Here is a 27,628-nt window from a genome sequence, read left to right as displayed (position 1 = left end):
AATGCCTTACCTCAAATCTCTCATCTTCACAACGATAAATGTGTTCCTCATACTGAGTCTTTTTAGAACTGACAAACGTAGAATCTTCTGACCAGGAGGGAAAGGAAACCCAGGTATCATTTAGGACCTGTGGGGTAAGGCAGGTGCAGATGATATATTAACATTCATTACAAACAGATAAGGACATGTGCATATGGGTTGTGTTGCATCATGGTTCTCTTATTATTTAACTCCCACTAATTTCACTTTGGCTTCCTAACCATAATGAATCAAAAGCTGGGGATGCGAGTCCTGATTTCCGCTCCTGATAAGTCAAAGGTCAAGCTGTATTATAGCCCTATTTCACGGAACGCTTATCGTTTATAGAATCTCTCCAACGACCGCTCGTTAACGAGCACTTAATGATTTTTTTAAGCGAACGATAACACATAATACGAGCGGGAACGTGAACGATATCTGTAGTGTAACGATTTTTTTGCGGTCGTTACATCGTCGTTTAAAACGTGGGGAAATGTAGGTAGACATTTCAAGAACGACTGAAAGATTTTTTATTCAACGAAAAGATTAGCGAATTATTGTTGAAAGACCAACGATTTTTTTTCCCGACATGTTGAAAAAAAATATAGTGAACGACTCAACGACGATTTCGCTGTTGTCGTTCGCACGTTTACAGCTATTCTACAGAACGAATATCGTTAACGAGCGATCATTTGAACGATTTTATGACATAATCGTGGAATAGGGCCTTTATGGTCCATTTACACAGAAAGATTATATGACCGATTATCTGCCAAAGATTTGAAGCCAAAGCTAGAAACAGACTATAAACAAAGATCAGGTCATAAAGAAAAGCCTGAGATTTTTCCTTTTTTCACATCCATTCCTGGCTTTGGCTTCAAATCTTTAGCAGATAATCTTTTGGCAGTCTAAATGGACCTTTACACTACCACATCAGGTGAAAGATGTGCTAGTGGTCTAGTTTACCCTCTCCTCAGCTGATTGCTTACATGGGCTGATTCGGCCGAGAAAGCATTTCTAGCAACGCTCCTTATCGATAATTGGCCCATGTGAAAAGGGGCTTAAGCAGCTTTGTTGATAACACAAAATTAAAGGGAACCTGTCATCATTTCAAGCTGCCCAAACAAGTAGACATCGGAGCAGTCCCTAGTGGTTTTCCCACACCAGCTTTGATAGAGTTTGTCCTGTTTAAGTATAGGGAGAGATCTATAAATCAAGGCCCATGGTTTAAGGAAAGGCCACAGGGGACCACTCCAAGAAAACTTGGTTTGGGCAGCGTAACAGTGAAGACAGGTTCACTTTAACTTTCTATTAGTGTAACCATTTACCTCTTTGCAAAGTGGGGTCCGTCCTGTGCATTTGGGCTGCTGAAAGCTTTTAGGCAGTGCTCTGTAACTGGATCCCAAACGTTTGCATGAAGCATAATCAATTTCCATGGCAATGCCTTCTGTATTCCTTTCTTTTGGGAAGCTTTCCAGGTGTGAAGATTCCTTGTAACCCAAAAAGTTCTTGAACCAGGTGAACAACTCTGGAAACTTGCTGTTTATAAAATTAATAAACAGTTAGCAGGATTTAAAAAACAAGTCAAGTCAATAAATATTTTTCAGTATAAAAACAATAGCTAACATATAAGCTTTAATTCCAATTAAAACTGAAAACTATCTGAGCAATTTCTTGGAACACCATGTAAGTAAGAGACTCACGCAAGAAAGGGGGACACCAACTGCACTAGTTCTGACCGAGAGATGACCTCCTGATTGAAGATGACCAGACATCGTAAAAAGTTATCATACGCCTCCGCACTCCTCAGGGCTTTACGGACCTACAAAAGGAGGGAGATTAACAATGAAACTTACAGGTTTTTATAGGTTTTCAATAACGCTTTACAAATGTTATTTGAATACTGTATTGAAAAACCACAACCAAAGTTCTTTGCTTAATACTTTGTGTAGAACACGTAACTACTGAAAAAAAAATAAAATGGATGGCTCTGTGTTACAAATAACCTTGTTTAGCTGCCACATATTTTATGGACGTATCTGCTATAGCTTGCATAATCTCAAATAAGTATACATGTCTACCATAAAATACCTCACACTTGTAACAGCCATAAGTTACCTTATCGAAGAATTGAGACTCTGCCCCTGCTCCATGTTTGTTTGCGTCTGCCAAGGATTGATCCTTTGGGATAAGTATTTTCGGTTTCTTCTATTAAAAGAGAATAAAGTCAACTAGGAACAACCACAACACAAATGACCTACTGCTCTACAGCATCTTCAAGCTATGCGATCAGTTTTTATGTTAAACTTTTGTGACTGACATTTTTTCCCCAACTTATTTATATACTGGGAAGTCCTATCTGAGAATATCTTTAAGTGGTATTATGGGACTAGTTTTAAAAAGTAACTATGCACATTCCCAATCCACAGCACAGTGTTTGATGTTGGTACATAGAATTGGCCGCATAGTGATTGACTTAGTGGCCCCGTCCTTGTGCCAACACCAGTAAGTACTAGACAGCAAAAAAAAAAAAAAAAAAAAAAAAAATTCTATATCTACCACTAAAAGAAACCATAGCATCCTTATATTTGGGCTGGTACCCAAATTACAATGAAAACCATTTCCTCTGAATATGTCCCTTCTGACATACCTTTACAGGTGGAGTGGCTCCGGGGCCTGAATGTCGCCGTATCTGACAACCATTTTGGCTGGGTCTCTGCTGCTTATTGTTCATCTGAGGTTTTTTCACAGTGCCCCCATGGTCATTCCTCACCGACTCTACTTTTTCTGCTGTGGTTTTGCTCAAAAGCTTTGCAAACAAAAAACCCAAAAAATACATTTTATATATTAAAAAATATTTTACGGGTAAAGGCATTAAAGGCTTCTGAAATAGATGATTCTGTGTGACGAGAAGCCATATGTTATCACCACTTTGTTGAGATTTTCAGATAAAGCATGCAACCTGAGAATATTACACTTGCAGAACTTGATCTTAACTCCAATCCCAAACAGTGATCAGAAAACAACTTACCACTGAGCTATTGGCATCTGGGAGGAACTGCCCAAATTCTGACAAAAGATCTTCCTGGTTCTTGAAGAGCCGAGCAACCTGGGCATAAACCTCTTGCTCTGTCAGGGCAGGAGTGTAGTTTCCCCCTGCTTCCTTGGCATTACGTTGTTCCTTCTATAACGAGAGACACATTTATACATTGCAGTAAAACTGTAGCCACCAAAAATCTAAAACTATTTGTATTTTAAAAGGTGTATTCCCATCCGAGCTTGTTATAACTAGCAGATCGCTGAGGTCCGACTGCCGGGTACCCCACCAATCCTATGGATTAAGTAACAACATGCTGGGGTGGGAGTACCCCTTTAAGACAGCCTGTCTATGTCAAACTAAACTAATGAACTTTTATAATAAGTCCTTGTTTAAAAATGTCCTAACGCTTTATTTCTAAGGCTCACATGCAGACCTACGCTTAAAGCGTATTTTCCAGGATTAGAAGAACATAACTGTTTTCTTCCAAGAACTGCACCACACTTGTCCTCAAGGCTGTGTGTTGTATTAGGCCACATTCACACGTCAGTGTCAGTTTTTACTGTCAGAAAATCCTGATCAGGAGACCTCAAATGTCATCAGGAAAGTATCAGGATTTCCTGACAGTAATCCGTTTTTACCATCAGGAAACCATCAGGAAAAACCTTCAGGATTTCCTGATGAGATGGTCTAGTATGCCAACATAAATCACAGGTACCCACACAGCCCCTAGTGTACCTGGATGGCCACAGACTGCAGAACTACAACTCCCATCATGGCCTGTCAGCAGAGCCATGATGGGAGTTGTACTTCTGCAACCTGGATGGCCACAGGCTGCAGAACTACAACTCCCATCATGGCCGGTCAGCAGAGGGGGGGGGGCGGATGGAGAGGGGCGGACAGGCGAGCGTAGCAGGCGGGCGGGCTGCACCGCACTCTGGCCGGCCAGCCCTGTAGTACCGGGCACAGTGTGCGGTCCGGGTGGTCGGCCCCGGTGATCGGCCCCGTGGTGAGGTCCTGGCTCTCTACCATTCCGGAATCACGGCCACTTTCTTGATATACATCAGGAAAATGCCCGTGATTCCGGCACTCCCATAGGCTTCTATGGGGGCGTCCGTGCCGGATTTCCGGACGAAAATAGGACAGGATCTAAAAAACCCGGTCCTATTTTCCGGAACGGACACCCTTCCGGAAAAATCGGGAAGGGTGTCCGTATCTAATGTTAGCCTATGAGTCCGGAAATCCGGACAGATTTTCCGGACGTGTGAAGGGGGCCTTACAACTCCGCTCTATTAACTTTAATGTAACTGATCTGCAATATCACGCACAAACTGAAGACAAGAGTGGAACTGTTTCTAGAACAAAACAGCTAGTTTTTCTAATTGTGCATAACCCCTTTAATAACTATAATGGATATTTTGTCTTCTGCACCCATTATGGTTTTAGTTAGCAAATGCTCATTAAAAATTCTGACCAAATGTGGGAAATTAACCAACAATACACATTTCTTACATATCTTCCATGAGATCATTGCGTTGCCGAAATGAGTAAGGACTAAAACTTATTTTTCTGCATTGCACTGCTGTGCCATCGATGTTGTACATCCAGCTTCGTCTTCATGTGATAATGTAAAAAAACTTGCAACTTAATTTTGAGAAGAGAAAATCAAACATCACATTTTTACCTGGTAGGTGTGCAGGATCTCGAGGAAGGCTTTATAAATGTCAGGTTGGCCCTGGAAGCGATTCTTTATTTTGTTCACATAATTAATGGCATGGTTGAACTCCACTGGCTGGTTATTTTGCATGGCTGGAGTAGCTGCAGTGGCCGTTGGGGTGGCATGTGCCAATGGTCCTGGGGTGTGTGGCTGTGCTGGTGGAGACCGAGGAGATGGGTACTGAATTGGTGTGCTCTGCTGACTTGTTGGTGTATGTGCCTGTGATGGCACCGGCTGCAAATAGAAAGAAAATCACCATCAAATGTTATATGTGTAAAATTAGATAAATTATGCAACGTCAAGCATGATATAACAAGCTGCAGTATTATGTATGCGTGAACTTCATTTGCAGAAATGTTTGTCAAAAACATGGCAAAAGGTTTGATCAGTTGATGGGAGTCTGGGTGTTCAGACCTGCACCGATCTCTAGAACAAGCCAGGTACTTCACTCCATGTCTCTCTCCTCAATGCCTTTCCAATCTTTCTTCAGAAGACAGGCTCCTTAGACTTATAATGGAGCCCATCTCCTGTAGCAAGATGAGAAGCGCAGCAAGCCAGGAAGTGAAGTGCTAGGCCATACAATTTCCCTGGTTCATTCTACAGATCAAAACTTCTGACATGTCAATTTTGTTGTATGTGGGGGTCAAACAACCTCTACAGAATACTTAAGTGACTGTGGTGATGTGCAGGACGTGACAGATGTTAGCAGGTGAAGAGCCTGTACTCACAACTGTATCACTTGAAAGAACTATGTTACAGAACACGGATCAGGACTGAGAAAGGGAATCTGTCAATAGGCTTATACTGCTTTAAATGAGGGTAGCATAAACTAGCGACAGAAATGATGAACAGATCTGTGTATTAATTACAACATTCTGTTCATCCGGTCTCTTAATATGCAGGAGAATAGGATTCTTGCCCAACCCCTCGCCCCGCTGATTGACAGTTGACTGACTATACACAGCATGGATAGATAACTGCCAATCAGCAGCTGGTGGGCAGAGCTTTATTCTGCTCATGAACATCCAGGACAACTGGGCTCATGCACATAATGGAGAGGACTACTTATTGTCCATGGTATTCAGTAGAATCTCTCTAAATCAGCTGCACACAACAATGTAAGTGATACATCATTTTATTTAGCTTCTATGTCACTAGTTTATGCTTCCCTTAGATCGGACAGCATAAACCTGACAGAGTCTCTTTAATGTTGTGTACTTTTCAAACACTAACTCCCCTTACTCATTACCTGTCTATTTATGCATTTTCAATATGAATTGGACTGGTGTTAAAGAAAAAAAAAATGCACTTACCTTACTAATTTTTGCTGGGGCTGGTGGAGGAGTTGGGTGCACTGGAGGAGGTGCAGTCTGAGTGGACGGTTGAGAAGGTGGAGGAACCTGTGGGATGGGGGGCTGAAGACCATGGGTTGTGATCTGGTGGACCTGCCCAGGTGTTGTGACATTTACCAAGTCATTTGTCTGTACTTCTATTTTATACCCAGGTGGCAAAAATGTATTAAAACCCATGATAAGGTCCGGATGGCCTTTGAAAAGCTGTGAAACCCGACTGATGACCCCTGGAGTGTCAATACTAGGAAGCACATAAAAGAAAAATAATTACATACACATAGTTAACTGTTTAAAGGTGAAATTATAAGTGAGCACACAACGGTCAATTCCTTTTTTCTTTATAGATTTTCTAGAGACATATTGTTAAATATGGTATTTCTGAAGCAAGCTTATAATACCATTTATAGCACATGGTTTGTAAAGTTATATATTTTATTGGTCAACTGGAAGGATTAAGACAGATTAAGGCAAATCTAAATCTCAACATCAGACAACAAACCTTTCGTTTTCAGTAATAGCCAACAAAGCAGTGCACTGCAATAACATTTCTACACTTAAGGTGTCTTAAAGCGACTCTGTACCCACAATCTGTCCCCCCAAACCACTTGTACCTTTGGATAGCTGCTTTTAATCCAAGATCTGTCCTGCGGTCAGTTCGGCAGGTGATGCAGTTATTGTCCTAAAAACAACTTTTAATCCCGCTGTGTCTAACGGTCGGGGCTTACATTTGTATATGCATTAGGCTGGCACCACCTCTCCGTCCTTCCTCCCCACCCTCCTCATCATTAGGAATGATCCAGGAACACTTACTGCTGTTTGAGCTTTGCACAGGTGTATTAACGATCCAGCCCATGTTCATTATGCACACAGGTGGGGAATAGGAAGCAATCTGCCTGGAGCATTCCTAATGATGAGGAGGGTGGGGAGGAAGGACAGAGAGGTTGTGCCAACCTAATGCATATACAAATGTAAGCCCCGGCCGTTAGACACAGCGCTGCAGGATTAAAAGTTGTTTTTATGACAATAACTGCATCCCCTGCCGAACGGACTCCAGGACAGATCTTGGATTAAAAGCAGCTATCCGAAGGTACAAGTGGTTTGGGGGGTCAGATCATGGGTACAAAGTCGCTTTAAATATAAAACCGCTTATGAAAAGTGCAGCTATTTTGCAAAAAAACAGCACCACCCCTTTCATCAGGCTGTGTGTATTATTACAATGAAGCTCCATCCACTTTAATGGAACTGGTTTGCAAAACCACAGCCAAGCCAGAGTGGTGTTATTTCTATAAGAAAGTGGCTATGTGATTTTTTAAGCCTGGCTAATCCCTTTTTAAGGACTAAATAGCAATATGAGAAAATAATATTTTATTGAAAGAGTAGATGTTTGGAACAAACTTCTAGCAGATGTAGTCTGTAAATGAATGTAAAGATTTCTGGGATGAACATATGTATATCCTGAGATAATAAAAGATAATAAAATACTAATGGGGCAGCCTAGATGGCTCAGGTTAGGGCTGGGCGGTATACCGTGAAAATACCGATACCGTCACTGGCGTCGGTTAACCGACCTCAACTTTGCCCGACGGTATCTGCGGTATTTTCACCCCTCCCCCTTCCCCGTCAGACGAACACTTACAGCCGCTCCGGCCACTCACACACAGAGCTCCTCAGTGTCTGAAGGAGCAGGTGGCATAGACAGCAGAGACCGGGGGGATCCATATCGTGCAGGAATCCCTAACTCCCAGCATCATCTATGGGACAGCATGAAGTGCTGAGGGTCCCGGGCTGCGCTCCCTTCCCTCCATCCTGTCACAGGGGAGGCAGCTGGCGGTGACTTGGGCAGGTTATCCTCCTACCCGACTCAGCCCGCGCAAACACACTCCCCTCCCGGCGGCTTGCATGTGGATTTCCTCGGTCACTGAAGAAGCAGGGGCCGCGGGAGTGGGTGATAGAGTCGCTACGCCCCCGATCCCACTGTACAGCTGCAGCACTTGCAGCGACGCTATCACGCACTCCCGCGGCCCCTGCTTCTTCAGTGACCGAGGAAATCCACATGCAAGCCGCCGGGAGGGGAGTGTGTTTGCGCGGGCTGAGTCGGGTAGGAGGATAACCTGCCCAAGTCACCGCCAGCTGCCTCCCCTGTGACAGGATGGAGGGAAGGGAGCGCAGCCCGGGACCCTCAGCACTTCATGCTGTCCCATAGATGATGCTGGGAGTTAGGGATTCCTGCACGATATGGATCCCCCCGAGCTCCACGTGAAAGCGGGCAAGAGGTGTCAGGTGGGGGAATGCTCTGCGGGGCCTGGCGGCATCAGGGGGCCCGGGTGACCCAGCCCCCCTGACATCACATCATTTGCAGCATCTGGCGGCCTCCCGAACCTGCCGGGTGCTGCAAATGGCGTTCCGGACCTGTCACTTTAACTGCATGCGCTCCTGATGAACGCTCGCAGTTAAATTCTGGGCTTTGATTGACAAGGTCAGGAGCCATTGGCTCTTGACCCTGCCAATCACCCTTGTGTCCGGAGACAGCATTCTGCCTCCAGTCACAAGAGGCCGCTCTCCCTCCCCAGCGCTTCGGAGCATGAGTGACGTCACTCATACTCTGAGAGCAGGATGAAGGAGACGCTGCAGTTGGGTGAGTAAAAGTTTTTTATTTTGTTTTAACATGAGGATGCAGACATGGAGAAAGAGAGGAGGATAGCTTCATTGGGGAGGGGGTTAATTACAACTGATTGCCTACATATGGGGGGGGGGATTGCCTACATTGGGTGTTAACTAATGGGACTGCCTACATGGAGGAGAGGGGGTTAATTTGCATGGGATTACCTACACTGGGGGTTAAATAACAGGCTTGCCTACATGGGGGAGAGGGGGTTAATTTACATGGGATTGCCCGAAGGGTGGGGGATTAACTTGCATGCAATTGATTGCCCACATGGGGGGAGGGGGGTTACTTACATGGGGTTGCTTACACAGGGGGGGGGGGATTTACAAATCTACATGGGATTGCCTGCACTGGGGGTTAATTTACATGGGATTGCCTACATTGGGGGGGGGGGGGGGATGTTAAAGGGAACCTGTCACCCTGTGGCCCCAAGCAGGAACAGACATACCCTGCAATAAAGCTCAATATACTTACCACATCGCTGTCCGTTGCTGCCTGGGGCCACAGGGTGGCAGGTTCCCTTTAATTTAAATGGGATTGCCTACACGGGGGGGGGGGGGGGGGGTTAACTAACAGGATTGCCTACATGGGGGGGGGGGGAGAGGTAATTTGCAGGTGGAAGCCTGTATTAAGGAAGGGGTTAACCAAGGGAGATGCCTACATGGGAAGTATGGAGGATAACTACCAGGGGAGATAACTGTAGGGGGAAACTACCATGAAAGGTATCTATATGGAGGAGATACCTACAGAAGGGGGGCTAACTACCCAAGGAATTGACTACATAGGGGGAAATTAACTTCCAGGGGGGTAAATCACAGGGGGATGCCTACCAGGGACACTACCAATGGGAGAAATAGCTACATGGGGGATACTACCTACTAGGGGGTCTACCTGCACAGGGAGACCTAACTAATATACAGATGCACAGCGGGGTATGACTACTATATAGGGGCACAGAGGGGCCTAACTACTATATGGGGGCGGGCACAGAAGGGTCTAACTCATGGGCCTCCAAACTGCGGCCCTCCAGCTGTTGCGAAACCACAACTCCCATAATGCCTGGACAACTAAAGCTTTGGATTTGGTTGTCCAGGCATGATGGGAAATGTAGTTTTGCAACAGCTGGAGGGCCGCAGTTTGGAAACCCAGGGTCTAACTACTTAATGAGGGACACAGCGGTCTAACTACTATATGGATACAGAGGGGGGGGCTAACTAGTATATGAGTTAATAGATGGAGCAAATAGATGTGTAGGATGATGGGGCATGAGTGAGGAGCCTAAACTGTTTGTCTGGCAGATCCTACTGAGAGAAGTCCTCATGGGGGCCCAGGCTGGATGGAGAAGAAGGGAAAAAGTGAGCAACTCCGATTGGAGAAGACATCTCCTGTGAGTTATTGGCTGTAACTGCACTGTAATCACTTATGGTGTGTAGAGCTTATTTATGCCACTATGTGGCCACTGTTGATATTGGACTGTGGATTTTATTCCGTAGCAGTGGTAGCATTATTCAGTATGTAGTGATAATAGTGAGAGGTGGTAATATTTGTCCCATGTAAAACCTGCAGAGAGGTGTCGTAGGGGGAATCTTCTGCAGAGAGGTGTCGTAGGGGGAATCTTCTGCAGAGAGGTGTCGTGGGGGGAATCTTCTGCAGAGAGGTGTCATGGGGGGAATGTTATGCCAGGAGGTGCTGTGAAGGGTACAGTGCTCTACAGAGAGGTGTTGTGGGGGATTTCTCCAAAGTAGTAAATACTCTGCAGGGAGTTGTACTGGGGGGGGTTAAGGATATTCTGCAGAGATGTGCTGCATAGGTATGCTCTGCAGGGTGCCCTTGTAGGGGGGAAATGTTCTGCAAAGATCTGTCATGTGGGAGGATATAAGACAGTGATGTGGGACAATGGTCTGCAATGAAGGAGAGTAGCAAAAAGTTCTGCAGACTATTATCTTTTGTGAGAATGCTCTGTACAGTTGTTCTGTACAGTTATAGGATTATTACTATCGGTCTAGAGAGCAGACATCCTGTGCAGTAACAGGGTTTATTACTTTCCAAGTCAGCACTGCTCCTACAGCTGTAGTATGTACATAGCTGTATACCTGTGTATACACAATCTGTAGTGTGAACATAACTTTATACCTTTGTATACATGTCCAGGTCTCTGCTGAGATAATAATGACTAAATAGACTAAATGGCACAGTCTTGTGTTGCTGCTCAGTGAGTTCCTTATTTATTTTTTGATTTATTGAATCAAAATATTGCCAGTTTGGCACGGCCAAGTGGGTGTGGCTTGCAAAAAGGGGAGTGTCATAATTATCGTTCAATTATCGTTACTGTGGATATATGTACGATTAACCGCGATATTGATTTAGGCCAATATCGCCCAGCCCTAGCTCAGGTGGTCTTTTTCTGCCAACAATCTTTTGTTTGCATCTATGTTATGTCGAATGTCATTGTCCTAATAGGAAAACCCCTTTAAAAATAACAGATCCCTACTGCTCTGCCTTCCTAATGCCAGGTGGTTATATTTCAGCTTTAAATGTCAAGCAGCCTTTGTAATTATCACAAGACAATTATACTTAGCTGTTATGAAGTAAAGAAGCATAAAATGTATATACATAAAAGGGACGTCTTAGTCTATTTACCTCTGAGATTTGAACTCCTTCATGATGTCAAGGAAATCATTGTAAACCTGGGGCTGGCTGCCAAACTGCAGTTTAACCTGATCCAGGTAAGAAAGTGCATCTTCCACCTGAAACAAAATAAAAAAGGTTTTCTTTCTTTTTTAAGTTCCATTGTGGGTGCAAATACATCTTACATTACATCTTAATGTAATGTAATTCAGAGAACGATGCCGTGTACTGCCATATATGTTATATTTTATTGTACCTTTAGTCTCTGGAACTGCTGACCCTGGGCAGGTGCAGCTGGTGGGGTTGAATGTGCGTGACTTTGCACCCCAGGACCCCCATGGCCTGGCACGGGATTGTTGTGATGATGAGCTCCATGTACTGCTGCCAGAGCTGCTGGTCCATGGCTGACAGAACTTTGAGGCACCGTGGAAACCTGAGGAAAAAGAAAAAAAAAAGTCAGGCTGTCTCAGTATGCAATAGGTTAAATGTGTACAAATAGTAAAAGCTTTTAGCTGTAAGCACAAAACCTAACTAAATTTTTACCTGATATCCAGGTGTCACAGAGTACTGGATGCCCGCTGCGGGCTGCATGGCATCAGACTGAGATTCATAAGCAGGAGGGGCTGGAGCAAGGACACGGTGTTGATGAGCAAATGGTTCAGTGATACGCCGTGCCTGGGGTGGGTAGGGTGCTGGCTCTGGGTCATCCAGTCTCCGCTTCATCCTGAAAACATAGTCGGGTGCCAGTGATGTTCCTGTGAAAGTGTAAGAAACATCTAAAAGCTCAAAGTCCAGCTTAGCTAGAAAACTGAAAGATGTGACTGCTGTTCAACACAATAAACACAACTGTGTCAGTACAGTTGCGCAGCGCTTTAACTGTTTCAGAGCTCGCTGCATCATAATGAATTATTATGCAAAAGGTTGTGATTTAGTCCAGTCTGTAGCATACATGGACCGTAAATACAGAACGTGGGAACACGGCCTAACAATTATTAGGCCTGAAAAAAATTCCTTAGGTGATCACTTAGGGCATTTTACATGGGCAATATTGGCTGATAATAGCCCCGTGTAAGGCTAGGTTTACATTGCACTGCAGCTCTGTTCAGAGAGCTCCATTGTGGATTTCACCTATTTTGCAGGATCTTACTAGATAAACACTGCAAACAAACCCTGCTAACTTAAACAGACGCCAGATCAAACTAGACATACCCTAGGTAAGTCAATGAAACTTCTCTGGATCCACTGAAATCTGTTTGTATCCATTGTGCAAGAATAACTAAATCTGCGATCGAACCCCAGAACTGAGCTCCCATGCAAGTGTAATCCCATACTAATATAGTCTTTACTTACAGTTGTGAAGCTGACAATCATGCAGCAGCTGTGGGGGAACAGCTACATGCCGTAGGCACATACTACAGACAGCTCCTAAAGGTGTATGACCACTTAAGGACGTATTACTGGGCTCCAGTCTCCCCCAGCCTTCTACCACCGACAGAAACAGTACCACTGACTATGCACAGTAGTCATCAGGAGTGGCAGTCTATCACCCAGGAATACAACACACCCAGTTAAAGGGGTATTCAGCTCAGAATTAACCTTTAATATGTTGCTGTCCAGACGCAGAACATAACTATTCTTCCCTTTCAGCGCTCCCCTGGTGTCCTCCTACATCATCTTCGGGCCATAGCTGAACGATCTTACCTCTGCTTCCAAAATGGACCCATCTGGCAGTGACAGCTTGCTCAGCCAATCACTGACTGGGACAGGACAGTGTCGCAGCCAAGGAGATGGGTCCGTCTCGGAAGTGGCGGGTGGTTTGTTTAGCCATGACCCGAAGATGATGTAAGAGGACACCAGTGGAACGCAGAAAGGGAAGAACAGCATGTTTGTTATGTTCTTACCAAGGCCAGCAACATATTAAAATTAAATTTTAAGTAGAAGGGGAACTATCAGCAGGTTAAACGAATCTATTGCACACAGGGTGCCGAGGAGAAAGGCAAGTCTCTTACCTACATCCTTAGCGATGTTCCCGTGCTGTTAGCAGTGTAATCCTTGGTACGAAGCACTGCCCAGTCCCCATATCGCTAATCTGGACCGTCTACTCCATTGATTATTATGAGAAGAAGCAGGCCACCTTGGCGCTATGGATTGAGGATTACACTGCTAAAAGCACGGGAACAGTGCTGAGGAGAAAGATATAAGACATACCTTCCTCCTCGGAGCCCCGTGCACAATAGAGGGGTATGAGCAGGTTATATTTCTCTAACCTGCTTATAGTTCCCCTTCAAAGGAAACAGCTTTATCTGCTGCTAAGAGCTGCTAGGGTATTAAACCAAACTATACCTTTCTTGGGGCTGATGGCGGTTGCCAAACCTATAAAACAGCCTTTTTATTTTCTCAGCCAAGTGTCAGGTAGGAGGAGCAGAGTTGTGTGCAACCACCAATGGTAAAGATTTGCTATTATGCCCTAACAGCAATCCATTAGTGTCTACAGGTCCTAGTAGAAAATATGGCTGACAGATTTTGTTTAACAGCTAAAATTCATTATAGTTCAACACTTAGCAAACCAGGCTAAAACTACCATCATTAACACACTGGTAGGCTCCATGTAATTTAACAGAGACTGAGGTGTACATCTCATAGCTGAAGGCACAGGAAAAGTAAGCAAAATGCACTAGAAATTGTCGCTCAAAAAACAGTGTGATGAAAAACACCAGGTTTTTTTCTGTGTTTTAGACACACTGCACCTCATTAGACAGCTCTAAAACATGTCTAGAGAAGGGGATGTGGCTCTTCTATCTGTGTAAAGATCTAAGGGCCAAACTATAAGGGCCAAACTATAAGTGAAGAAAGCATTTATACTAGACTGTATTGTCCTGCCTGCAGCTGCCACTAGAGGGAGCACGGCTGCATATTACATACTGGTTTACATTGACCGGAGTGCTTTTAAAGGGGTAGTGCGGCGTTTAACTTTTACTTACTAAATAACACACATTACAAAGTTATACAACTTTGTAATGTGTGTTATTTAAGTGAATGGCCCCCTTCCCCATGTTCCCCCCACCCCGGAAATGTGGCGCATTATGCTTACGTATTCTCTGCCGACCCGGGCCCGCTCCAGCCGTCCCTCGTGCTGGCCCCCCTCTGTCGCGTCATCAGCTGTTCAGCCGCGATTGGCTGAGCATAACTTTCGAGGTGGTGGGGAACACGGGGAAGGGGGCCATTCACTTGAATAACACACATTACAAAGTTGTATAACTTTGTAATGTGTGTTATTTAGGGAATAGAAGTTAAACGCCGCACTAGCCCTTTAATTTCTAACTTCAACCATTTAGGAGCCAAATTATACTATTTGGTACAATGACAACCAGAGCCCTGTTGGTATTTTATTACATGCTATGTGAAGGAATGATCATAAACCTGAACTTAAATGCACAGAGTAACATCTAATGTCTTCCTACTACTCACTCCATTATCGGTATTTTTTTTTTACCTATTTATATCATTCTGTAGCCTACAATGCCCTGATTCCAACAGGGTTATTTTATTTTACCTATGCTCCGAACATAGGTGTAAACTCTATTTAGAAAAGGGATGAGAATGCCCTGGTTAGGGCAGCTGTGTTGGTGCGTTGAGGGGTGCAGTACAGATGCACCAAATAGCCTAATTTACATATTAAGAAAACAGTTCATTAATAAAAACAGCACACTAGAATGTAGGGCTGGGCGGTATACCGTGAAAATACCGATACCGTCTCTGGCGTCGGTTAACCGACCTCAACATTGCCAGGACGGTATGTGCGGTATTTTCACGCTTTCCCCGCCTGAGCCGTGAGCAGTGAATTAGTGTGCTCTCTGTGCAGGGAGGCCGACATGACAGAGCGCCCCCCTCTGCACCCAGCACGACAGAGCGCGACCCCCCACCCCGTGTGCCGTCTGTGCAGGGATGCCCATACTTCAGAGCCCGGCATGACAGCGCGCCTCCCCCCCATCTCCGTGCGCGGCATGACAGAGCGCACCCCCTCCTGCCCGACAGAGCGCGTCATGCTTCCCCACTCGGCCTGTCCCATCAGAACGCGCTATGCCCTTCTCCATGCATCCGTCCCTGCCTGTCCAATCAGAGCCCCTCCCCACCCAGCACCTGTCCCATCAGAGCGCGGAGAGCGGGAGTAGCCCAAGGGAGAGAACCTGTAGAAGATGGTACTGCGATCTAGAGCTGTCACTACCCCGCAGGAAGGAAGCAGCTGCCAGCCCCTGCAGATCCTCTTCTCCTTGTATGTGCCCAGTGCCCAGGTGCTGGAGCTGCTGTTTGCCCTCAGCCTGTCCCTGGTGTCTGCAGGAGCTGTAAGTGCCCAAATACTGTGCTGTGCCCCTATACTGTGCATATACTGCGCTGTGCCCCTATACTGTGCATATACTGCGCTGTGCCCCTATACTGTGCATATACTGTGCGCCGTGCCCCTATACTGTGCATATACTGTGCGCCGTGCCCCTATACTGTGCATATACTGTGCTGTGCCCCTATACTGTGCCCAAATACTTTGCTGTGCCCCAATACTGTGCATATACTGTGCGCCATGCCTCAATACTGTGCATATACTGTGCGCCGTGCCCCTATACTGTGCCCAAATACTGTGCTGTGCCCCTATACTGTGCATATACTGCGCTGTGCCCCTATACTGAGCATATACTGCGCTGTGCCCCTATACTGAGCATATACTGTGCGCCGTGCCCCTATACTGTGCCCAAATACTTTGCTGTGCCCCTATACTGTGCATATACTGTGCGCCGTGCCCCTATACTGTGCATATACTGTGCTGTGCCCCTATACTGTGCCCAAATACTTTGCTGTGCCCCAATACTGTGCATATACTGTGCGCCATGCCTCAATACTGTGCATATACTGTGCGCCGTGCCCCTATACTGTGCCCAAATACTGTGCTGTGCCCCTATACTGTGCATATACTGCGCTGTGCCCCTATACTGAGCATATACTGCGCTGTGCCCCTATACTGAGCATATACTGTGCGCCGTGCCCCTATACTGTGCCCAAATACTGTGCTGTGCCCCTATACTGTGCCCAAATACTTTGCTGTGCCCCTATACTGTGCATATACTGTGCGCCGTGCCCCAATACTGTGCATATACTGTGCGCCTTGCCCCTATACTGTGCATATACTGTGCCCAAATACTGTGCCCAAATACTGTGCGCCGTGCCCCTATACTGTGCATATACTGTGCGCCGTGCCCCTATACTGTGCATATACTGTGCGACGTGCCCCTATACTGTGCATATACTGTGCGCCGTGCCCCTATACTGTGCATATACTGTGCGCTGTGCCCCTATACTGTGCATATACTGTGCGCCGTGCCCCTATACTGTGCATATACTGTGCGCCGTGCCCCTATACTGTGCACCGTGCCCCTATACTGTGCGCCGTGCCCCTATACTGTGCCTATGCTGTGCGCCATGCCCCAATACTGTGCGCCGTGCCCCTATACTGTGCATATACTGTGCGCCATGCCCCTATACTGTGCGCCGTGCCCCTATACTGTGCGCTGTGCCCCTATACTGTGCCTATGCTGTGTGCCATGCCCCAATACTGTGCGCCGTGCCCCTATACTGTGCATATACTGTGCGCCATGCCCCTATACTGTGCATACAGTATACTGTGCGCCGTGCCCCTATACTGTGCATATACTGTGCGCCGTGCCCCTATACTGTGCCTATACTGTGCGCCGTGCCCCTATACTGTGCCCCTATACTGTAATAACTAGTATGCACTAAATGGCTCTGCCTTGTGTTGCTGCTAAGTGAGTTATTATTTTTTTCACTTTTGTGAATCAAAATATTGCCACTTTGGCATGGCAAGTAGGTGTGGCTTGCAAAAGGGGTGTGGCTTACAAAAGGGGCGTGTCAGAATTATCGTTCAATTATCGTTACCGCGGCTACGTGTGCGATAAACCGCGATATTGATTTTGGCCAATATCGCCCAGCCCTACTAGAATGCCATATTACACATTAAAGGCACCATATGCCTTTGTAGAAGATGTGATATAAGGGTGCCCTTAGCTGATTTCCTGAGAGTCTTACCCCCTGAAGCCCCATGTTCACACCCCCTGAGCCCGATTCACCCGAACCCCCCCCCCTCGAGTCATCTTCATATCCCTTTAGCCCCATACCAACACCACCCTTTGGCCTAATTCATGTCCCCTCAGTTCATATTGACACCACAGCTGGATTCATGCCCCCTAAGCCTCATATTCCCACCCACAGGGTAATTCAAACACTTTCTTATATTAACACCAGAGTTCAATTCATGCCCCCTCAACCTCATATCAACAGCCCCCTGATGATTATACATAATGGTGCTCTGCAGTGAGTGACATCACTGATGTATTTTCATATGGAGGTGCCCTGCAAGTGTAGGCAGGTGGAGAGTTGGGCTTAGGGCTACAAGACCACCCCAAGGGTAGAAAGCCACCGTATTTACAACCTCCACCCTGCTAACCTTCCCCTGGGTTCAATTTAAGTATATGTGAACATAACACAAGACTGCGCCTTCCTCATGTTGCTAATGGCAAGTGAGCAGAGAGAAGTAACTACAGTAAATGTATGAAAACCGCCTGCTCAGCCATTGATTGTTTAGTCTGCATAAATTAGTGCAGTTTCCAAAGTGCTTCAGCTGCCTGGGAAAGATGGATAAGAGAGCTCAGACTGTCCCCCATTTCTGGGCAGTTAGACTGTGGGAGCAGCACTAATCTATGTAACCAAGCTGTCATACTCTGTATTGGTCACATTTACTATAGTTTCACTCATCTCTACAAGAAAGTTACAATGTATACAAACAAGGTGCCTATGCAACCAGTTACATCATCATCATATGCAACCAGTTACATGTATTTTAATAAAGATGTGCGAACGTACCGCTACAAGGTTCAGTTCTGTATTGTGCTAAAGATACCCAAGGACTAAATAAAGTTCAGCAGGGAAGTGTCTTTGACAAAAAATAAATAAATAAACACAAGAACAAGGGGCCACAATCTGTTAGGGGGAAGATCAGAAGCAACATGCGAAAACATTACTGAACTGAAAGAGTAGTAGATACTTGGAACAAGCTTCCAGCAGATGTGGTAGGTAAATCTACAATAACTGGATGTAAACATGCCTGGGATAAACATATCTATCTTAAGAGAATAATAAAGAAAATAATAAGTGGCAGACTAGACAGACCAGAGGTCTTTTTCTGCTGACAATCCTCTATGTTTCTATACTAGGGATAAGCCTTCAGACAACTGCGCTGAGGGGTCTGGATGTCTGACAGCACATCCACCGTAACCAGATTGTCATGGTTGAGCTGATCAGCTGAAAACTGGCTCCACAGTTCATTGAAGATGGAAAGGCAGCCATGTAGTAGAATCAGATCTTTCTAGAAATATAGGTAGAAAATATTCAATGACAACATGGCTCAATACTACAGGTAGGGTTTCTTCATTTGTACAGCAGCTAGCCTAATCTAAACCAGTCAATGATGCTTAGTAATGTCATTCTAAGTGACAGGAGATCCTCAGTGTAGCCTGAGCGATCCCCAATCAGCATTAAGAAGGCAGCCCCCAGCATCTTCAGCACACATGAACTGAGTGACTACTGGAGGACGGGGAAGAGTCCAAATACTGGGACCCAATAAACCTCCAAGTGAGAATTCCTAGTGATGTCAGTGTGTAATAAGAGACACTTCTGAGGGGAAATACACTATAAAAATAAAAGTCAAATGCTTAAAGGTTACCTATCATATTACTAAACTTCTGACATGTCAGAGATTTATACTGGTTGGGTCTGGGTACTAAAACCCTGTGCATCTGTGCGCGCTCTGCCTCCACATTGCTGTCTCTCTGCTAAAGCAGCAGTGGACTGAACTATAATGGGAGCCCATGGACCTTCCGGTAGACATGCTTATCGGAAGTTCCACATGGCTCCATTATGACTCTGTCCACCACTGCATTAGCAATGAGAGGGAAACGAGGAGGCACAGCGCGCACAGATGCGAGGGGGTTCTCAGCACCCAGACCTGGACCAATACTAACCTCTGACATGTGGGTAGTGACTGCAACTCCACTATTCCATTTAGTGGGAAGAGACAAAGCTCCAATAGCTGTCACCTGACTTGCTACTGAGATCTGAATAAGCAGATCACTACATTACCTAAACAGAAGTCATAGGAGATTTGTATTGTTTATTGGGTTAGTCAGATTAGATAAGCATTTATATACTGTGTATCTGCAAAAAGTCAGGACCCACCAAGGTTCCAAGCATATAGATTTGTATATATGTAGATATGTGTGTGTGTGTGGGGGGGGGGGGGGGGGGCTGGGCAATTAATCTAATTATTTATTTATTTGCCCAGTTACTGACACAAGATTTGATTTTTTGCCAAAAATCACAAATTCTACTTTTTGTCCGCCCTTTTGGAGAGGCTCTACCTCTCATATAGGAGCTGACAGTGCAGCCTGTGTACAGAAAAACAAAAAAACATGTCACCCATGTGGCCCAATGCAGTTTAAAGGGGTTATCCTGCGCTACAAAAACATGGCTACTTTCCCCCCTACTGTTGTCTCCAGTTGAGGTGTGGTTTGCAATTAAGCTCCATTTACTTCAATGGAACTGGAGTTTCAAAACCCCACCCAAACTGGAGACAACAGTAGGGGGAAAGTGGCCATATTTTTGTAGCGCTGAATAACCCCTTAAGAGCCTTTAAAAAAAAAAAAAAAAAAAAGCAGCCGACAGGGGCACCCTCCACATACCTGTGAAGCAACACAGGTTTTGGAACCCCCACTGGAAAGCATATAGACATTAACACACGGACAGGTGAGTAATGATAGTTTATTAGGTCCCTCCCCTGCTCCTGCCTTTTAAAAAATTGTTACCAGTGCCGGACTTTTCCTTTAAGCTCAAGGGGAAGGGAGCTCTTAGTCACAGGTCACCGCTGCTGATGGGGAAGCAGGTAACACTGCGGTCCCCCCGACAGCCTGTTGGACTGTGTGCTGGAAAGTTTATAAAATAAATAAATGTGTGGGGCAGCAGAGGTGTTATCTGCAAGGCAAGGTCCACATTTTATTTCCAGCTAGATGCCGGAAACCTTTAAAAAAAGGATGCTGAAGTAAGCCCAAGACTTAGCTTTTAAATCCTGTACAAAAAAGTGCATGTCCGGGAAACGGACAGAACAAAGCCTCGAAATGACTATGTCCTGCTCTTACACGTCAACTGGGCCATCGGCCCCAAGCCGGGCTGCACGTCAGGCTTCCTTCAGCATCCCTTTTTCATAGATTCCAGTCATCTAGCCTGGCGTAGGGCTGAAAGTGAAATTTGGACCTCACCTTACACAGGCCTCTCCTCCAACTCAACCCTGCATGCAGCGTCCAGGGTCCTCTGCCTCCCTCCATGCCTAAGATCCTGCTGGTTTCTAAATAACTAAGGGCCCTATTCCACAGTATCGATAATCGGCCCCATTTGGCCCGATTCGGCCGATTATCACTCTGTGAAAGAGAGAACGATCAGCTGATGATCGTGTCATCGGCTGATCGTTCATTTAGGGCCAGACCTAAAATCATTGTTCCCCCACCACGCATCGCTACGATTGAATAGCGGTGCACGGCGGGCGACCGACGATTTGAAAAGCAGCATCATCATACATTACCTGTCAGGTCTTCTCCTCCGCTCTGTCTTCCTTCCCGGGTCCCGCGCGCTCTGGCTTCAGAATGGCCTGTCAGCTGACGGAGCGCTCAGCCAATCACAGGCCGGGACCCCGTGGCCTGTGATTGGCTGAGCGGCCTGTCAACTGACAGGCCATTCTGAAGCCAGAGCGCGCGGGACCCGGGAAGGAAGACAGAGCGGAGGAGAAGACCTGACAGGTAATGTATGCTGCAAGGACATCGGTAACGATGTCCCTGGAGCCCTCGCTCAACGATCATCGGGCCGCGGAATAGGCCCATTAAAGAGCGGCAATCTAGCAGATCGGCGCTCGTTTACATCGTTGATCGGGCCCTCCTCGGCCTGTGAAATAGGACCCTAAGTCTGTGTACTTCTGCTCCCTCCTATTACCAGATTTTGAAACAATTGTAAAAACGAATAATTCAAACGATGTAACTCTTCGTCAAACGCTGATCAGCATAAAAACTAAACAGTCGCTTCAAAATCGTTAAATGATGGACTTGCGCTGTGTAAAGGGACCAATAGCAGGACTGTGGAGTCAGTCGTGGAGTTGGAGCTAGTTTTGGCTGGAGTCGGAAAAAATGTAGAGACTCAAGCTTTAAAAAAAAAAAAAAATCTTTAAAAAATTTAGAATTGAGTTTCTATATGAATTTTACAAGTTTTGCTCATCAATATATTTTATGAGCAACATTCTGATAGGACACTGGCCCTATTAGAAAGGGGGTGGTCGGGGAAAAGTTGTTGGTCACTATTTGGCAGTTTGTTTCTTGATCAGACGCTGACCGAGAGCTGATAAATCTTGGCCTAAGACTGAGCTCTATATCACAGGGATCTGGCGTTGTTAGCAGTGTGTCTTTGTGTATGGTGAATATTTAGTTAGAAACATAGAAGGTTGTCAATCTAGTCTAGCTGTGAGTAGGTCAGGACATAGAGACTGGAGACTGGCTGCATCCACTGCACACACAGGGGAAGCTGCTTTATATACAGTATTCCTTTATTCCCTCAGAAGTCGCCCCAGGATCATGTAGGACATTAGGGAGAAGCTGCTGAGCCAGTGTGATAAATAACTCCCCTGGTATATGACTGGCCATTTATGAAGGAACAGGAGTCGGTCCTGATAAAATTTAGGAGTCGGAGCTGCAGCTTACAGACTCCACCGCCCTGACCAATAGTCCCCCATAGTATGAGTCTGCAAAAAATCTTATACAGTAATACCTAGGTTTTCGAACGCTTTGGAACTCGAACTGCTTGGTATTCGAACGAAAATTTACCCAGAAGTAGTTTTTGGAATTCGAACTTTGCTTAGTTTTTGAACATTTTTGCGAGCGTGGATGGTGGGTTGTCCCTGGCGATTTAAGCAGTGGTGAAGCTTCACATACAGTACAGTGCTGTATGAGACTGCTGGAGGGCATATACAGTGCAGTAGTAGTACAGGCAGTGCACCACCATCTCCCATACATTACAGTGCTTGGATGGGGGGGACGCTATACAGTAAAGGATGGGTGAGGAGTTGGTGACTACAGTACTATAATTGCTGGTTCTGATGAACATTTCTTATGTTTAATGTCCTGTGCAGTATAGTGCTGTTCTGTACTGTAGTGATTATACTGAGCACTTAGTGTAATAAATGACTATTGTAGGTGATTATTGGGGGCTTCTGGAACCAATTAATCACATTTACATTATTTCCTATTGGAAGACACTGCTCGGTTTTCCAACTGCTTGGTTCTCAAACTGCCTTCCGGACCCAATTAAGTTCGAGAACCGAGGTACCACTGTATTATGTATTCATAATGCTTGAAAAGCTGAGTTTTAGCTCACTTGCGCTTGTTGTTCTGGTGGATAACATAGTGGACACGACAGACCCCATTACAATTCAATAAGCCAGATGTATCAATCTGCCTGAAACCTTAACAGTCTGGTTTTGTCCACAGAAACCAATCACAGCTTTCACTCTGCCAGAGCTTGTCAAGAGATTAAAGAGAAGCTGCGACTGGTTGCTATGGGCAACACCAGACAGTTCAATAAATCTAGGCCATTGCGTCTGTCAGGGAACATATCCATCACAGTGTGGAGGCTTCCATTATACATACAATGGGAGATTTACCAAACATTGGGTAAAGAAATAATGGAGCAGTTGCCTATAGCAACCAATCAGAGTCCAGCTTTCATTTCACACAGACCTTTGATAAACCCTGCACATTGTGAACAGAGCCTTCAATAATTCAATGGTCCAATTGGGGCACATGGATCTAACAGTGGGGGTTCCACCATAATCCCTAAGAATTGTGAAGACAGGCCACAGCTATAGGAGACACGTACACTAACCTAGTAGTCTAGAACAGAGGAGCCTGTAGGGAGCAGATGCTGGCAGTGGGTCAGGCACTATAAGGGAGGCCACTTATATACAATAGGACATTCTGCATTAATAGAGGATGCCCACTGATATGGGGGCACTATGAAATTCCAATACTTATCGGGCCAAAGAGCGCTCCTAAAAATGCTCATTCCTACGGTGTCTGTGTAAAAAGGCTGGTGATCATGTGATGAATAAGTGTCAGCTGATTGGCCCCTCTGTGCTGACGGTGCAATCATCCTGATCAGTCACATGTAGCCCTGTGTAAACAGGTGATGGAGCCGTATAGGCAGGCCCAGCATCAGATGTAACGAGACCCTCACTCTGCCTGGGAGGGGGGGGGGCACTACAATGGGGGGTGTCTAAAGTAAAGATCCCCTTTCCCAACATGAAAGAGGACAAATCAAGGACTTTTCTCTACTAATCCAACATGTGTGGAGAGTGGTTACTGCGGAGGGCTCCTGGCCAGTCCCCCTCACACTGCACGGTGGTCCCCAACAGTAGTATGTACACCGGGAGTGCTCCTGGCCGGACCCCCCTCACACTGCACGGTGGTCCCCAACAGTAGTATGTACACTGGAGAGCTCCTGTCCGAGCCCCCCTTACACTGCACGGTGCCCCCCAGCAGTAGTATGTACACTGGAGAGCTCCTGGCCGGGCCCCCCTCACACTGCACAGTGCCCCCCCAGCAGTAGTATGTACACTGGAGAGCTCCTGGCCGGGCCCCCCTCACACTGCACGGTGCCCCCCCAGCAGTAGTATGTACACTGGAGAGCTCCTGGCTGGGCCCCCCTCACACTGCACGGTGCCCCCCCAGCAGTAGTATGTACACTGGAGAGCTCCTGGCCGGGCCCCCCTCACACTGCACGGTGCCCCCCCAGCAATATGTACACTGGAGAGCTCCTGGCCGGGCCCCCCTCACACTGCACGGTGGTCCCCAACAGTAGTATGTACACTGGAGATCTCCTGGCCGGGCCCCCCTCACACTGCACGGTGGTCCCCAACAGTAGTATGTACACTGGAGATCTCCTGGCCGGGCCCCCCTCACACTGCACGGTGGTCCCCAACAGTAGTATGTACACTGGAGATCTCCTGGCCGGGCCCCCCTCACACTGCACGGTGCCCCCCCAGCAGTAGCATGTACACTGGAGATCTCCTGGCCGGGCCCCCCTCACACTGCACGGTGCCCCCCCAGCAGTAGTATGTACACTGGAGAGCTCCTGGCCGGGCCCCCCTCACACTGCCCCCCCCCCCCCGCAGTAGTAATATGTACACTGGAGATCTCCTGGCCGGGCCCCCCGCAGTAGTAGTATGTACACTGGGGAGCTCCTGGCCGGGCCCCCCTCACACTGCACAGTGCCCCCCCCGCAGTAGTAGTATGTACACTGAAGAGCTCCTGGCCGGGCCCCCCTTACACTGCACAGTGCCCCCCAGCAGTAGTATGTACACTGGAGATCTCCTGGCCGGGCCCCCCTCACACTGCACGGTGCCCCCCAGCAGTAGTAGTATGTACACTGGAGATCTCCTGGCCGGGCCCCCCCCCCCCCCCCCCGCAGTAGTAATATGTACACTGGAGATCTCCTGGCCGGGCCCCCCGCAGTAGTAGTATGTACACTGGCACTATGTGCTGCAGCAGTCTCTCCCACCAGCACATGGGATAGAGGGGCCGGGATACAAGCAGTCCCCGGGGGAGAAGAGCCCTGCGCCCCCCCTGCTCCTCCTCACACAGCGGGACCTGCCAGCACCTCTCCGGGGGCAGCACCCTAGTCACCCCATCACACCGCCCCCGGAATACAATGCCCTCTGCCTCCAGAACCGTCCGCTCTGCCCGGACATCACCGCGAGCGCCGCGATCTCAGCCCGTCGCCGATCCTCAGCAAGGAGCAGATGAGAGCCGAGCCGCTTCCCTCCCCCCAGACCCCGCCAAACCCCTGAGGGCGCCCGTCCAGCACCGCCTCCCAGTCTATTGTACCTAACACCAGGATTATCCGCTCTGTTCCGGTCTCCGGTAAACGTCCACCCGTCCTCCTCTGTCACAGGGGGAAATCCCGCCTCCGACACCTCTGACTGGACGCGACAGCTTATTGGACAGCCACATACGTCCATCACACGGGCCACCCAATAAACTACATGGCCAAAACCACAAGGGAGGTAATAAGGGCGGAGCCATAGACCACGCCCCCCGTATCGAAGCTCTACAAGGCAAGCGCGAACGGAAAATGGCCGTCAATGGAATGAAAAGGAATGTCCCGCCCCTAATCCTACGTCAATCACATGAATAACCCCGCCCCTTCCTTGGACTATTGGATGCGATGCCCTGAGTTGGGCGTGGCCTTAAACTGGGTAGAGCGAACCACTGAGATCCACGCCCCCCCCCGGCATTGGACACACCCCTTCATGTCGTGTTTACATGGTAAAAAAGGGAGCCCAGGCCGGAGAGCAGCAGTGGGTGGTGATGGTGGCGGCTGCAGGGTCTCACTGTCCGCACAACAGCCTACGGGGGCCGGGGTGACCCGGGGAGAGGCGTGTATATAACAGCTGCTGCGCTTATTAGAGGCGGCTGAGGAGCAGGGTGACTCCAGGGTCACCGGCTCCTGTATATATATATATATATGTATGTATATAGAGCCGTGTAAGGCCGGGGCCGCTCGCCATCACAGCTCCCATAGCGGGCAGTACAGCCCCGGGTATACAGGCGGACGTCCGCGATCACACAATGCCCGGCACGCTGCGGAAGCTGAGGGGGAGGGTGTACGGGAGCTGACGGGCACCACATGCGGGGCCCCTGGAGGACGCCCGGACCCGGTTGTGCGGCAGCATATGGCCGGCTCCCCATGTGCTGGAGCCCGGAACACCGGGGCTGCCCCCAGCACGGTGTAGTGGAGCAGCCTCGGTCACCCTCCTCCGCCCGCCTCCTCTGTACGTTACACATGAGCCGCCGTGCAGCCCCCAGCACAGCCCGGACATGTCTCTGCCCGCACAGCACCGCCGCCGCCGCCGCCACCACCACCACCACCCGGACATCTGCCACCTTGCAGACCCCACGAGTGTGCCCACCAGGTCTCCACGCGTACCGGACCCGCCCATCACCTACTCTAGCCTCCACACCCCGTCGCGCACACTACGCCTTACCTCACTCAACGATTAACCGCTCGGTTCCGGTCTCCGGTAAACGTCCACCCGTTTCTCTCTGTCACGGGGAAATCCCGCCTCCGACACCCAGCACAGGGCGCCACCGTGCGCGACAGCGTATTGGCTATCTACAAACGCCCATCAAACCTGCGGACCAATAAGTTATCGAGACAAAGCGCTCAGCGACTGGGGACGTAGGCGGGGCTTTAGACTCCGCCCCCCAAGCCTGGGCTGTAGTGAGCAAGCGCAAGCGGAAAATGGCCGTCAATGGAATGAAAAGAGAAGCCCCGCCCATTAGTGTACGTCAATCAGACATAGTGGCCCGCCTCCTTCCATGGTTAGTGGTTGCTATCCAGATTGAGGGGCGTGGCATGGGAGGCTGCGACTAATAGGACACGCCCCCGGGTGGTGTTTACTTGCTATAAGAAAGGAGCGCAGGCTGGTGAGAGCTCAGAGGCTCGGGCGGGAGGGATGAGCGCAGGACGGTGACCGAAGGGGGGGGGGGGGGGTCTAATAGGAACATGGAGAACTTTTGTTCAAACTGGGGTCACTGGGTCGCAGTAGGGGACGGCGACACTAGAGAGGCCGCGTCGGGGGAGGGTTCACCTCATAGGCAGAGCAGTGAGCCTGGCATAGTAGTGTGTGAGAGACGTGTATACTATGTGCTGCCCTCTGTATACCGTGCATAGGAAATATCTGTAAAACCTGTGGTGGAATTCTGTCTGGCAGCTGGGGCGCGCACTGGTGGATGGGGAGAACTGCCAGGAGCCCCACAACGATGGGGAGAGAAGCTGTGTATTAGGCTTAGTGCTGCCCCAGCACGGTATGGGAATGGCTGGAGTACCCCTTTAATATCTCCTCATGGCATAAGAGAATTGTTGGATTTGTAGTAAAAAACGTGAGCTTCTCCAGAAGATGCGGTATCAGGTGCTAAGCATGTGTACACAATGGTTTTATTAGCCAAGGCTGAAATATAACCTAGTCTTTGGCCAGTGGGCAGGGTACCTGCTGCTGT

The 27,628-nt window shown here is 47.7% G+C and overlaps 1 protein-coding gene across 5 annotated transcripts in view; it reads right to left on the bottom strand.

Moving 5' to 3' along the window:
- Positions 1-26,734, bottom strand: part of SIN3A (SIN3 transcription regulator family member A) — a 47,126-nt gene extending 20,392 nt beyond the window's left edge. For 2 of the 5 annotated variants that reach the window (XM_069981361.1, XM_069981388.1), the window contains exons 1-12: positions 26,614-26,734; positions 11,961-12,172; positions 11,674-11,850; positions 11,430-11,536; positions 6,086-6,365; positions 4,740-5,006; positions 3,050-3,202; positions 2,669-2,827; positions 2,137-2,226; positions 1,722-1,840; positions 1,347-1,557; positions 11-127 (exon numbers count right to left, since the gene is read on the bottom strand). In XM_069981361.1, coding sequence (XP_069837462.1) covers positions 11-127; positions 1,347-1,557; positions 1,722-1,840; positions 2,137-2,226; positions 2,669-2,827; positions 3,050-3,202; positions 4,740-5,006; positions 6,086-6,365; positions 11,430-11,536; positions 11,674-11,850; positions 11,961-12,140 — 1,860 coding nt within the window. In that variant the 5' untranslated portion in view covers positions 12,141-12,172; positions 26,614-26,734. Of the gene's footprint in view, positions 1-10; positions 128-1,346; positions 1,558-1,721; positions 1,841-2,136; positions 2,227-2,668; positions 2,828-3,049; positions 3,203-4,739; positions 5,007-5,500; positions 5,650-6,085; positions 6,366-11,429; positions 11,537-11,673; positions 11,851-11,960; positions 12,173-25,453; positions 25,559-26,613 lie in introns of those variants that run through there. The other 3 variants (XM_069981380.1, XM_069981371.1, XM_069981398.1) reach the window with 3 other exon arrangements.
- Positions 26,735-27,628: the final 894 nt, after the last annotated feature.

This window comes from Dendropsophus ebraccatus, chromosome 1 (assembly GCF_027789765.1).
Source record: "Dendropsophus ebraccatus isolate aDenEbr1 chromosome 1, aDenEbr1.pat, whole genome shotgun sequence".
Classification (NCBI taxonomy): domain Eukaryota; kingdom Metazoa; phylum Chordata; class Amphibia; order Anura; family Hylidae; genus Dendropsophus; species Dendropsophus ebraccatus.
This window is presented reverse-complemented; position numbering and strand designations above follow the sequence as displayed.